Raw genomic sequence first — 13,653 nt, 5'->3', positions numbered from 1 at the left:
TAGAGTAGGTGTAATTAGTTTAAAATTGTTGTAATATTTTTCTAATGTTTGTAAATATTTTTTTATTTTTTGTAACTTAGTTCTTTTTTATTTTTTGTACTTTAGTTCGTTTATTTAATTGTATTTATTTGTAGGAATTGTATTTAATTTATTTATTGATAGTGTAGTGTTAGGTTTAATTGTAGATAATTATAGGTATTTTATTTAATTTATTTATTGATAGTGTAGTGTTAGGTTTAATTGTAACTTAGGTTAGGATTTATTTTACAGGTAAATTTGTAATTATTTTAACTATTTTAGCTATTAAATAGTTCTTAACTATTTAATAGCTATTGTACCTGGTTAAAATAAATACAAAGTTACCTGTAAAATAAATATTAATCCTAAAATAGCTATAATATAATTATAATTTATATTGTAGCTATATTAGGATTTATTTTACAGGTAAGTATTTAGCTTTAAATAGGAATAATTTATTTAATAAGAGTTAATTAATTTCGTTAGATTAAAATTATATTTAACTTAGGGGGGTGTTAGTGTTAGGGTTAGACTTAGCTTTAGGGGTTAATACATTTATTAGAATAGCGGTGAGCTCCAGTCGGCAGATTAGGGGTTAATGTTTGAAGTTAGGTGTCGGCGATGTTAGGGAGGGCAGATTAGGGGTTAATACTATTTATTATAGGGTTAGTGAGGCGGATTAGGGGTTAATAACTTTATTATAATAGCGGTGCGGTCCGCTCGGCAGATTAGGGGTTAATAAGTGTAGGCAGGTGGAGGCGACGTTGTGGGGGGCAGATTAGGGGTTAATAAATATAATATAGGGGTCGGCGGTGTTAGGAACAGCAGATTAGGGGTACATAGGGATAATGTAAGTAGCGGCTGTTAGGGAGCGGCAGATTAGGGGTTAATAATAATATGCAGGGGTCAGCGATAGCGGGGGCGTCAGATTAGGGGTTAATAAGTGTAAGGTTAGGGGTGTTTAGACTTGGGGTACATGTTAGAGTGTTAGGTGCAGACGTAGGAAGTGTTTCCCCATAGGAAACAATGGGGCTGCATTAGGAGCTGAACGCGGCTTTTTTTGCAGGTGTTAGGTTTTTTTTTCAGCTCAAACAGCCCCATTGTTTCCTATGGGGGAATCGTGCACGAGCACGTTTTTGAAGTTGGCCGCTTCCGTAAGCAACTCTGGTATCGAGAGTTGAAGTTGCGTTAAATATGCTGTACCATCCTTTTTTGGAGCCTAACGCAGCCATTCTGTGGACTCTCAATACCAGAGTTATTTTAAAGGTGCGGCCAGAAAAAAGCCAGCGTTAGCTACGCTGGTCGTTACCGACAAAACTCTAAATCTAGCCGATAGTATTTATTAGATGGTGTTATAATGAGTGAACCTTTACTGTGTAATGTATTGTTATTAGATGGTGTTATTATGTGTGTAACTGTACTATGTAATGTATATTTATTATATAGTGTTATTATGTGTGTAACTGTACTGTGTAATGTATATTTATTAGATAGTGTTATTATGTGTGTAACTGTACTGTGTAATGTATATTTATTAGATAGTGTTATTATGTGTGTAACTGTACTGTGTAATGTATATTTATTATATAGTGTTATTATGTGTGTAACTGTACTGTGTAGTGTATATTTATTAGATAGTGTTATTATGTGTGTAACTGTACTATATAATGTATATTTATTATATAGTGTTATTATGTGTGTAACTGTACTGTGTAATGTATATTTATTAGATAGTGTTATTATAAGTGTAACTGTACTGTGTAATGTATTGTTATTAGATGGTGTTATTATGAGTGTAACTGTACTGTGTAATGTATATTTATTAGATGGTGTTATTATAAGTGTAACTGTACTGTGTAATGTATTTTATTAGATAGTGTTATTATAAGTGTAACTGTACTGTGTAATGTCTATTTATTAGTGTTATTATGTGTGTAACTGTACTGTGTAATGTATTGTTATTAGATGGTGTTATTATGAGTGTAACTGTACTATGTAATGTATATTTATTAGATAGTGTTATTATAAGTGTAACTGTACTGTGTAATGTATATTTATTAGATAGTGTTATTATGTGTGTAACTGTACTGTGTAATGTATATTTATTAGATGGTGTTATGTGTGTGTATCTGTACTGTGTAATGTATATTTATTTGATGGTGTTATTATGAGTGTAACTGTACTGTGTAATGTATATTTATTAGATGGTGTTATTATGTGTGTAACTGTACTGTATAATGTATATTTATTATATAGTGTTATGTGTGTAACTGTACTGTGTAATGTATATTTATTATATAGTGTTATTATGTGTGTAACTGTACTGTGTAATGTATATTTATTAGATAGTGTTATTATGTGTGTAACTGTACTGTGTAATGTATATTTATTAGACAGTGTTATTATGTGTGTAACTGTACTGTGTAATGTATATTTATTAGATAGTGTTATTATGTGTGTAACTGTACTGTGTAATGTATATTTATTAGATGGTGTTATGTGTGTGTATCTGTACTGTGTAATGTATATTTATTAGATGGTGTTATTATGAGTGTAACTGTACTGTGTAATGTATATTTATTAGATGGTGTCATTATGTGTGTAACTGTACTGTATAATGTATATTTATTATATAGTGTTATTATGTGTGTAACTGTACTGTGTAATGTATATTTATTATATAGTGTTATTATGTGTGTAACTGTACTGTGTAATGTATATTTATTAGATGGTGTTATTATGTGTGTAACTGTACTGTATAAGGTATATTTATTATATAGTGTTATTATGTGTGTAACTGTACTGTGTAATGTATATTTATTAGACGGTGTTATTATGAGTGTAACTGTACTGTATAATGTATATTTATTAGATAGTGTTATTATGAGTTTAACTGTACTGTGTAATGTATATTTATTAGACAGTGTTATTATGTGTGTAACTGTACTGTATAATGTATATTTATTATACAGTGTTATTATGTGTGTAACTGTACTGTGTAATGTATATTTATTAGACGGTGTTATTATGAGTGTAACTGTACTGTGTAATGTATTTTTAATAGATGGTGTTATAATGAGTGAACCTTTACTGTGTAATGTATTTTATTAGATTGTGTTATTATGATTGTAACTGTACTGTGTAATGTATTTTATTAGATTGTGTTATTATGAGTGTAACTGTACTTTGTAAAGTGTTTTGTGAAACTTTTTTGTTTTCAAAACAATTAACCAGAGCTCTCAAGTCAGTAATTATTCTAACTTAAGCACAATCGCATTATTTTGAACTTGTAATACCAGCAGCTATCCCAACGAGTTCAAACACCGACGATAAACCCCTTATCGCTTGCATGCAAATGGTAGCGCTACACTCCTAAACTGGTCGCTCGTATTATTTTTGCACTTATCTTGCAATTTACACAGAAAATCAGTAGTTATAAAATATGTAACCAGAGATATGACAAACAATTTATATATAAAATGTTGACTTTACAGAGGGGTGGGTTTAACCCATTGTAACATATATATGTGTTCTGGCATCAGTCTGCTATAGGGAAGGAGACAGCAGTCTTCTCTGTGCTGGGGGGCTCCAGTATCCACATCAGAACTGAGACCCTCAGTAGGACAACACATTGACTATGCATCTTTCTCTGCATTTTACAGGTTAATGTAGATAACACTGGCAACATCTCCCAGCCTCTTTAGATTCACTAATGTCACCAGCATTTCCAGTTTCAGCAGTTCAGTTAATATTCTGTGTAGTGAATTCACTGAAGGATGGAGAGATGAGTGAATTAGCTGTACAGACTAATACAGGGATGGCTGAAGCTGGAGAGATCTCTTAATGACTTTCACAGGCTGAAAAACTTTAATAATAAATATAGGCAGCTACTGCATATATATTTTTTTTATATTACTTGATGTGTCCTTCTCTTTCTCCCCCATTTTGATTGTTTTTCAGTTTGCGGTATCGCCAGCAATCCGCTGGTTTCCATGTCAAGAATATTTGGTGGCTCCAAAGCTGCTCCCGGCAATTTTCCATGGATGATCAGATTCCACAACCCAAATTTTGGTGGTGGAGCCCTCATATCTGACCAGTGGATCCTTACTGCTGCACATGTAATGCAGGATAATGACAACCCTAAAATGTATGGGGGGCTGATTAATCTTAGAAAACGGTATAAACATTTGTTGGAAGCTAAGAACGTCTTCATTCACCCCCATTTCAATCTAAATGCTGAAACAACAAAGAACTATAACAATGACATTGCTCTGGTGCAACTGATAAGAAAAGTCAAGATGGGACCTTGTATCTCCCCAATCTGCCTGCCCCAGAAGGGGGCATCATCCTCTCTTCAGCCAGGCAAGATTGGGTACATTGCGGGCTGGGGAATGACTGAAAGTTCAAACCAGGATTGGGCTAGAGACCTATTGTACGCTTCTATACCTATAAGCAGATTAGACAAATGTTCCTCAATAAAAGATGCTGTGCTCACTGAAAACATGATGTGCGCAGGGGATTTAGGCAAAGACTCCTGTTCGGGGGACAGTGGGGGACCATTTATGTTTGAAGACCCACAAGACCCAAACAGGCAGTTTGTAGGTGGGATTGTCTCATGGGGATCTCTAGATTGTGGAAACTTTGGATTATACACAAAGGTAGAAAACTATCTGGACTGGATTGAAGAAACAATAAGGGATAATGAAGATGAGGAGGAAAATGAACCCTATGATGTGTGCGCCTGAGCGAAGAGGCAAAATGCTGAGCTCCATTTAGATATATCCATGTTATTAGCTATTAGTGCCAGAAGTGTGATCAAGTAGCTTAGACACAATGACACCAGTTAGTCAGTTAGATATATTGCACGATTGTCTGCCATGTTATTAGCTATTAGTGCCAGAAGTGTGATCAAGTAGCTTAGGCACAATGACACCAGTTAGTCAGTTAGATATATTGCACGCTTGTCTGCCATGTTATTACTATTAGTGCCAGAAGTGTGATCAAGTAGCTTAGGTACAATGACACCAGTTAGTCAGTTAGATATATTGCACGCTTGTCTGCCATGTTATTAGCTATTAGTGCCAGAAGTGTGATCAAGTAGCTTAGACACAATGACACCAGTTAGTCAGTTAGATATATTGCACGCTTGTCTGCCATGTTATTACTATTAGTGCCAGAAGTGTGATCAAGTAGCTTAGGTACAATGACACCAGTTAGTCAGTTAGATATATTGCACGCTTGTCTGCCATGTTATTACTATTAGTGCCAGAAGTGTGATCAAGTAGCTTAGACACAATGACACCAGTTAGTCAGTTAGATATATTGCACGCTTGTCTGCCATGTTATTAGCTATTAGTGCCAGAAGTGTGATCAAGTAGCTTAGACACAATGACACCAGTTAGTCAGTTAGATATATTGCACGCTTGTCTGCCATGTTATTAGCTATTAGTGCCAGAAGTGTGATCAAGTAGCTTAGGTACAATGACACCAGTTAGTCAGTTAGATATATTGCACGCTTGTCTGCCATGTTATTACTATTAGTGCCAGGGGTGTGATCAAGTAGCTTAGGTACAATGACACCAGTTAGTCAGTTAGATATATTGCACGCTTGTCTGCCATGTTATTAGCTATTAGTGCCAGAAGTGTGATCAAGTAGCTTAGGCACAATGACACCAGTTAGTCAGTTAGATATATTGCACGCTTGTCTGCCATGTTATTAGCTATTAGTGCCAGAAGTGTGATCAAGTAGCTTAGGCACAATGACACCAGTTAGTCAGTTAGATATATTGCACGCTTGTCTGCCATGTTATTAGCTATTAGTGCCAGAAGGGTGATCAAGTAGCTTAGGCACAATGACACCAGTTAGTCAGTTAGATATATTGCACGCTTGTCTGCCATGTTATTAGCTATTAGTGCCAGAAGTGTGATCAAGTAGCTTAGGCACAATGACACCAGTTAGTCAGTTAGATATATTGCACGCTTGTCTGTCATGTTATTAGCTATTAGTGCCAGAAGTGTGATCAAGTAGCTTAGGCACAATGACACCAGTTAGTCAGTTAGATATATTGCACGCTTGTCTGTCATGTTATTAGCTATTAGTGCTAGGGGTGTGATCAAGTAGCTTAGACACAATGACACCAGTTAGTCAGTTAGATATATTGCACGCTTGTCTGTCATGTTATTAGCTATTAGTGCCAGAAGTGTGATCAAGTAGCTTAGACACAATGACACCAGTTAGTTAGTCAGTTAGATATATTGCACGCTTGTCTGCCATGTTATTACTATTAGTGCCAGAAGTGTGATCAAGTAGCTTAGACACAATGAGACCAGTTAGTCAGTTAGATATATTGCACGCTTGTCTGCCATGTTATTAGCTATTAGTGCCAGAAGTGTGATCAAGTAGCTTAGGCACAATGACACCAGTTAGTCAGTTAGATATATTGCACGCTTGTCTGCCATGTTATTAGCTATTAGTGCCAGAAGTGTGATCAAGTAGCTTAGGCACAATGACACCAGTTAGTCAGTTAGATATATTGCACGCTTGTCTGCCATGTTATTACTATTAGTGCCAGGGGTGTGATCAAGTAGCTTAGGCACAATGACACCAGTTAGTCAGTTAGATATATTGCACGCTTGTCTGTCATGTTATTAGTTATTAGTGCCAGAAGTGTGATCAAGTAGCTTAGGCACAATGACACCAGTCAGTTAGATATATTGCACGCTTGTCTGCCATGTTATTAGCTATTAGTGCCAGAAGTGTGATCAAATAGCTTAGGCACAATGACACCAGTTAGTCAGTTAGATATATTGCACGCTTGTCTGCCATGTTATTACTATTAGTGCCAGGGGTGTGATCAAGTAGCTTAGGCACAATGACACCAGTTAGTCAGTTAGATATATTGCACGCTTGTCTGCCATGTTATTAGCTATTAGTGCCAGAAGTGTGATCAAGTAGCTTAGGCACAATGACACCAGTTAGTCAGTTAGATATATTGCACGCTTGTCTGCCATGTTATTACTATTAGTGCCAGAAGTGTGATCAAGTAGCTTAGACACAATGACACCAGTTAGTCAGTTAGATATATTGCACGCTTGTCTGCCATGTTATTAGCTATTAGTGCCAGAAGTGTGATCAAGTAGCTTAGACACAGGGACACCAGTTAATCAGATAGATATATTGCACGCTTGTCTGTCATGTTATTAGCTATTAGTGCCAGAAGTGTGATCAAGTAGCTTAGGCACAATGACACCAGTTAGTCAGTTAGATATATTGCACGCTTGTCTGTCATGTTATTAGCTATTAGTGCCAGAAGTGTGATCAAGTAGCTTAGACACAATGACATCAGTTAGTCAGTTAGATATATTGCACGCTTGTCTGCCATGTTATTAGCTATTAGTGCCAGAAGTGTGATCAAGTAGCTTAGGTACAATGACACCAGTTAGTCAGTTAGATATATTGCACGCTTGTCTGCCATGTTATTAGCTATTAGTGCCAGAAGTGTGATCAAGTAGCTTAGGTACAATGACACCAGTTAGTCAGTTAGATATATTGCACGCTTGTCTGCCATGTTATTACTATTAGTGCCAGAAGTGTGATCAAGTAGTTTAGGCACAAAGACACCAGTTAGTCAGTTAGATATATTGCACGCTTGTCTGCCATGTTATTACTATTAGTGCCAGAAGTGTGATCAAGTAGTTTAGGCACAATGACACCAGTTAGTCAGTTAGATATATTGCACGCTTGTCTGCCATGTTATTAGCTATTAGTGCCAGAAGTGTGATCAAGTAGCTTAGACACAATGACACCGGTTAGTCAGTTAGATATATTGCACGCTTGTCTGCCATGTTATTAGCTATTAGTGCCAGAAGTGTGATCAAGTAGCTTAGGCACAATGACACCGGTTAGTCAGTTAGATATATTGCACGCTTGTCTGTCATGTTATTAGCTATTAGTGCCAGAAGTGTGATCAAGTAGCTTAGACACAATGACACCAGTTAGTTAGTCAGTTAGATATATTGCACGCTTGTCTGCCATGTTATTACTATTAGTGCCAGAAGTGTGATCAAGTAGCTTAGACACAATGAGACCAGTTAGTCAGTTAGATATATTGCACGCTTGTCTGCCATGTTATTAGCTATTAGTGCCAGAAGTGTGATCAAGTAGCTTAGGCACAATGACACCAGTTAGTCAGTTAGATATATTGCACGCTTGTCTGCCATGTTATTAGCTATTAGTGCCAGAAGTGTGATCAAGTAGCTTAGGCACAATGACACCAGTTAGTCAGTTAGATATATTGCACGCTTGTCTGCCATGTTATTACTATTAGTGCCAGGGGTGTGATCAAGTAGCTTAGGCACAATGACACCAGTTAGTCAGTTAGATATATTGCACGCTTGTCTGTCATGTTATTAGTTATTAGTGCCAGAAGTGTGATCAAGTAGCTTAGGCACAATGACACCAGTCAGTTAGATATATTGCACGCTTGTCTGCCATGTTATTAGCTATTAGTGCCAGAAGTGTGATCAAATAGCTTAGGCACAATGACACCAGTTAGTCAGTTAGATATATTGCACGCTTGTCTGCCATGTTATTACTATTAGTGCCAGGGGTGTGATCAAGTAGCTTAGGCACAATGACACCAGTTAGTCAGTTAGATATATTGCACGCTTGTCTGCCATGTTATTAGCTATTAGTGCCAGAAGTGTGATCAAGTAGCTTAGGCACAATGACACCAGTTAGTCAGTTAGATATATTGCACGCTTGTCTGCCATGTTATTACTATTAGTGCCAGAAGTGTGATCAAGTAGCTTAGGCACAATGACACCAGTTAGTCAGTTAGATATATTGCACGCTTGTCTGCCATGTTATTAGCTATTAGTGCCAGAAGTGTGATCAAGTAGCTTAGACACAGGGACACCAGTTAATCAGATAGATATATTGCACGCTTGTCTGTCATGTTATTAGCTATTAGTGCCAGAAGTGTGATCAAGTAGCTTAGGCACAATGACACCAGTTAGTCAGTTAGATATATTGCACGCTTGTCTGTCATGTTATTAGCTATTAGTGCCAGAAGTGTGATCAAGTAGCTTAGACACAATGACATCAGTTAGTCAGTTAGATATATTGCACGCTTGTCTGCCATGTTATTAGCTATTAGTGCCAGAAGTGTGATCAAGTAGCTTAGGTACAATGACACCAGTTAGTCAGTTAGATATATTGCACGCTTGTCTGCCATGTTATTAGCTATTAGTGCCAGAAGTGTGATCAAGTAGCTTAGGTACAATGACACCAGTTAGTCAGTTAGATATATTGCACGCTTGTCTGCCATGTTATTACTATTAGTGCCAGAAGTGTGATCAAGTAGTTTAGGCACAAAGACACCAGTTAGTCAGTTAGATATATTGCACGCTTGTCTGCCATGTTATTACTATTAGTGCCAGAAGTGTGATCAAGTAGCTTAGGCACAATGACACCAGTTAGTCAGTTAGATATATTGCACGCTTGTCTGCCATGTTATTAGCTATTAGTGCCAGAAGTGTGATCAAGTAGCTTAGGCACAATGACACCAGTTAGTCAGTTAGATATATTGCACGCTTGTCTGCCATGTTATTAGCTATTAGTGCCAGAAGTGTGATCAAGTAGCTTAGGCACAATGACACCAGTTAGTCAGTTAGATATATTGCACGCTTGTCTGCCATGTTATTAGCTATTAGTGCCAGAAGGGTGATCAAGTAGCTTAGGCACAATGACACCAGTTAGTCAGTTAGATATATTGCACGCTTGTCTGCCATGTTATTAGCTATTAGTGCCAGAAGTGTGATCAAGTAGCTTAGGCACAATGACACCAGTTAGTCAGTTAGATATATTGCACGCTTGTCTGTCATGTTATTAGCTATTAGTGCCAGAAGTGTGATCAAGTAGCTTAGGCACAATGACACCAGTTAGTCAGTTAGATATATTGCACGCTTGTCTGTCATGTTATTAGCTATTAGTGCCAGAAGTGTGATCAAGTAGCTTAGGCACAATGACACCAGTTAGTCAGTTAGATATATTGCACGCTTGTCTGTCATGTTATTAGCTATTAGTGCCAGGGGTGTGATCAAGTAGCTTAGACACAATGACACCAGTTAGTTAGTCAGTTAGATATATTGCACGCTTGTCTGCCATGTTATTACTATTAGTGCCAGAAGTGTGATCAAGTAGCTTAGACACAATGAGACCAGTTAGTCAGTTAGATATATTGCACGCTTGTCTGCCATGTTATTAGCTATTAGTGCCAGAAGTGTGATCAAGTAGCTTAGGCACAATGACACCAGTTAGTCAGTTAGATATATTGCACGCTTGTCTGCCATGTTATTAGCTATTAGTGCCAGAAGTGTGATCAAGTAGCTTAGGCACAATGACACCAGTTAGTCAGTTAGATATATTGCACGCTTGTCTGCCATGTTATTAGCTATTAGTGCCAGAAGTGTGATCAAGTAGCTTAGGCACAATGACACCAGTTAGTCAGTTAGATATATTGCACGCTTGTCTGTCATGTTATTAGCTATTAGTGCCAGAAGTGTGATCAAGTAGCTTAGGCACAATGACACCAGTTAGTCAGTTAGATATATTGCACGCTTGTCTGTCATGTTATTAGCTATTAGTGCCAGAAGTGTGATCAAGTAGCTTAGACACAATGACACCAGTTAGTTAGTCAGTTAGATATATTGCACGCTTGTCTGCCATGTTATTACTATTAGTGCCAGAAGTGTGATCAAGTAGCTTAGACACAATGAGACCAGTTAGTCAGTTAGATATATTGCACGCTTGTCTGCCATGTTATTAGCTATTAGTGCCAGAAGTGTGATCAAGTAGCTTAGGCACAATGACACCAGTTAGTCAGTTAGATATATTGCACGCTTGTCTGCCATGTTATTAGCTATTAGTGCCAGAAGGGTGATCAAGTAGCTTAGGCACAATGACACCAGTTAGTCAGTTAGATATATTGCACGCTTGTCTGCCATGTTATTAGCTATTAGTGCCAGAAGTGTGATCAAGTAGCTTAGGCACAATGACACCAGTTAGTCAGTTAGATATATTGCACGCTTGTCTGTCATGTTATTAGCTATTAGTGCCAGAAGTGTGATCAAGTAGCTTAGGCACAATGACACCAGTTAGTCAGTTAGATATATTGCACGCTTGTCTGCCATGTTATTAGCTATTAGTGCCAGAAGTGTGATCAAGTAGCTTAGGCACAATGACACCAGTTAGTCAGTTAGATATATTGCACGCTTGTCTGCCATGTTATTACTATTAGTGCCAGGGGTGTGATCAAGTAGCTTAGGCACAATGACACCAGTTAGTCAGTTAGATATATTGCACGCTTGTCTGTCATGTTATTAGTTATTAGTGCCAGAAGTGTGATCAAGTAGCTTAGGCACAATGACACCAGTCAGTTAGATATATTGCACGCTTGTCTGCCATGTTATTAGCTATTAGTGCCAGAAGTGTGATCAAATAGCTTAGGCACAATGACACCAGTTAGTCAGTTAGATATATTGCACGCTTGTCTGCCATGTTATTACTATTAGTGCCAGGGGTGTGATCAAGTAGCTTAGGCACAATGACACCAGTTAGTCAGTTAGATATATTGCACGCTTGTCTGCCATGTTATTAGCTATTAGTGCCAGAAGTGTGATCAAGTAGCTTAGGCACAATGACACCAGTTAGTCAGTTAGATATATTGCACGCTTGTCTGCCATGTTATTACTATTAGTGCCAGAAGTGTGATCAAGTAGCTTAGGCACAATGACACCAGTTAGTCAGTTAGATATATTGCACGCTTGTCTGCCATGTTATTAGCTATTAGTGCCAGAAGTGTGATCAAGTAGCTTAGACACAGGGACACCAGTTAATCAGATAGATATATTGCACGCTTGTCTGTCATGTTATTAGCTATTAGTGCCAGAAGTGTGATCAAGTAGCTTAGGCACAATGACACCAGTTAGTCAGTTAGATATATTGCACGCTTGTCTGTCATGTTATTAGCTATTAGTGCCAGAAGTGTGATCAAGTAGCTTAGACACAATGACATCAGTTAGTCAGTTAGATATATTGCACGCTTGTCTGCCATGTTATTAGCTATTAGTACCAGAAGTGTGATCAAGTAGCTTAGGTACAATGACACCAGTTAGTCAGTTAGATATATTGCACGCTTGTCTGCCATGTTATTAGCTATTAGTGCCAGAAGTGTGATCAAGTAGCTTAGGTACAATGACACCAGTTAGTCAGTTAGATATATTGCACGCTTGTCTGCCATGTTATTACTATTAGTGCCAGAAGTGTGATCAAGTAGTTTAGGCACAAAGACACCAGTTAGTCAGTTAGATATATTGCACGCTTGTCTGCCATGTTATTACTATTAGTGCCAGAAGTGTGATCAAGTAGTTTAGGCACAATGACACCAGTTAGTCAGTTAGATATATTGCACGCTTGTCTGCCATGTTATTAGCTATTAGTGCCAGAAGTGTGATCAAGTAGCTTAGACACAATGACACCGGTTAGTCAGTTAGATATATTGCACGCTTGTCTGCCATGTTATTAGCTATTAGTGCCAGAAGTGTGATCAAGTAGCTTAGGCACAATGACACCGGTTAGTCAGTTAGATATATTGCACGCTTGTCTGCCATGTTATTAGCTATTAGTGCCAGAAGTGTGATCAAGTAGTTTAGGCACAAAGACACCAGTTAGTCAGTTAGATATATTGCACACTTGTCTGCCATGTTATTAGCTATTAGTGCCAGAAGTGACACATCAGTTAGAGATTGTAGACAAAATCCTGTAGCCCCAGGAGGCATCTTTTATCAATACTTTGTGACTCTTAATATAGCAAATTTCAGTTTACAATTAGTGTGAGAACAGATGACAATTATTGCCCAAAGAGGAAGATGTCCAAATAGGGGTGAAAGAGTAAGGAAATCAATATCATCATTTTAAAAAATGGTTTAAAAATAGAAACTAAAAAACTAAAAATGTATCATTGCTTTATAGCAATTTGTATAATAAAAATCACGCAAACTGTATTCTTTGTATATATCTATATGTGTTTGTGTGTAAGAAAATATACAGTAGGTGTAACCATGTGTATGCGCAGAGTGCTTGTGACATCAAATGTAACAACCACACCACTAGCAGCAGAATATTGTAACGTGTGTGTGTGAGATGTAAATAACTGTTACAACAGCACCACTAGCAGCAGCAGCATATTGTAACGTGTGTGTGTGAGATGTAAATAACTGTTACAACAGCACCACTAGCAGCAGCAGCATATTGTAACGTGTGTGTGAGATGTAAATAAATGTAACAACAGCACCACTAGCAGCAGCAGCATATTGTAACATGTGTGTGTGAGATGTAAATAAATGTTACAACAGCACCACTAGCAGCAGCAGCATATTGTAACGTGTGTGTGAGATGTAAATAACTGTAACAACAGCACCACTAGCAGCAGCATATTGTAACATGTGTGTGTGAGATGTAAATAACTGTAACAACAGCACCACTAGCAGCAGCAGCATATTGTAACATGTGTGTGTGAGATGTAAATAAATGTAAGAACAGCACCACTAGCAGCAGCAGCATATTGTAAAAAG

The 13,653-nt window shown here is 37.5% G+C and overlaps 1 protein-coding gene across 2 annotated transcripts in view; it reads left to right on the top strand.

Annotated features, from left to right (window-relative positions):
• C1S (complement C1s) overlaps positions 1-5,007 on the top strand; it is a 164,265-nt gene extending 159,258 nt beyond the window's left edge. The window contains exon 10 of one of the 2 annotated variants that reach the window (XM_053692820.1): positions 3,979-5,007. In XM_053692820.1, the coding sequence (XP_053548795.1) occupies positions 3,979-4,763 (785 nt within the window). In that variant the 3' untranslated portion in view covers positions 4,764-5,007. The remainder of the gene's footprint in view (positions 1-3,978) is intronic. The other variant, XM_053692819.1, reaches the window with a different exon arrangement.
• Positions 5,008-13,653: the final 8,646 nt, after the last annotated feature.

The sequence above is a fragment of the Bombina bombina genome, chromosome 9 (genome assembly GCF_027579735.1).
Source record: "Bombina bombina isolate aBomBom1 chromosome 9, aBomBom1.pri, whole genome shotgun sequence".
In the NCBI taxonomy this organism is placed as follows: domain Eukaryota; kingdom Metazoa; phylum Chordata; class Amphibia; order Anura; family Bombinatoridae; genus Bombina; species Bombina bombina.
The sequence above is the reverse complement of the archived record's forward strand: the minus strand, read 5'-3'. Positions and strand labels throughout refer to the sequence as shown.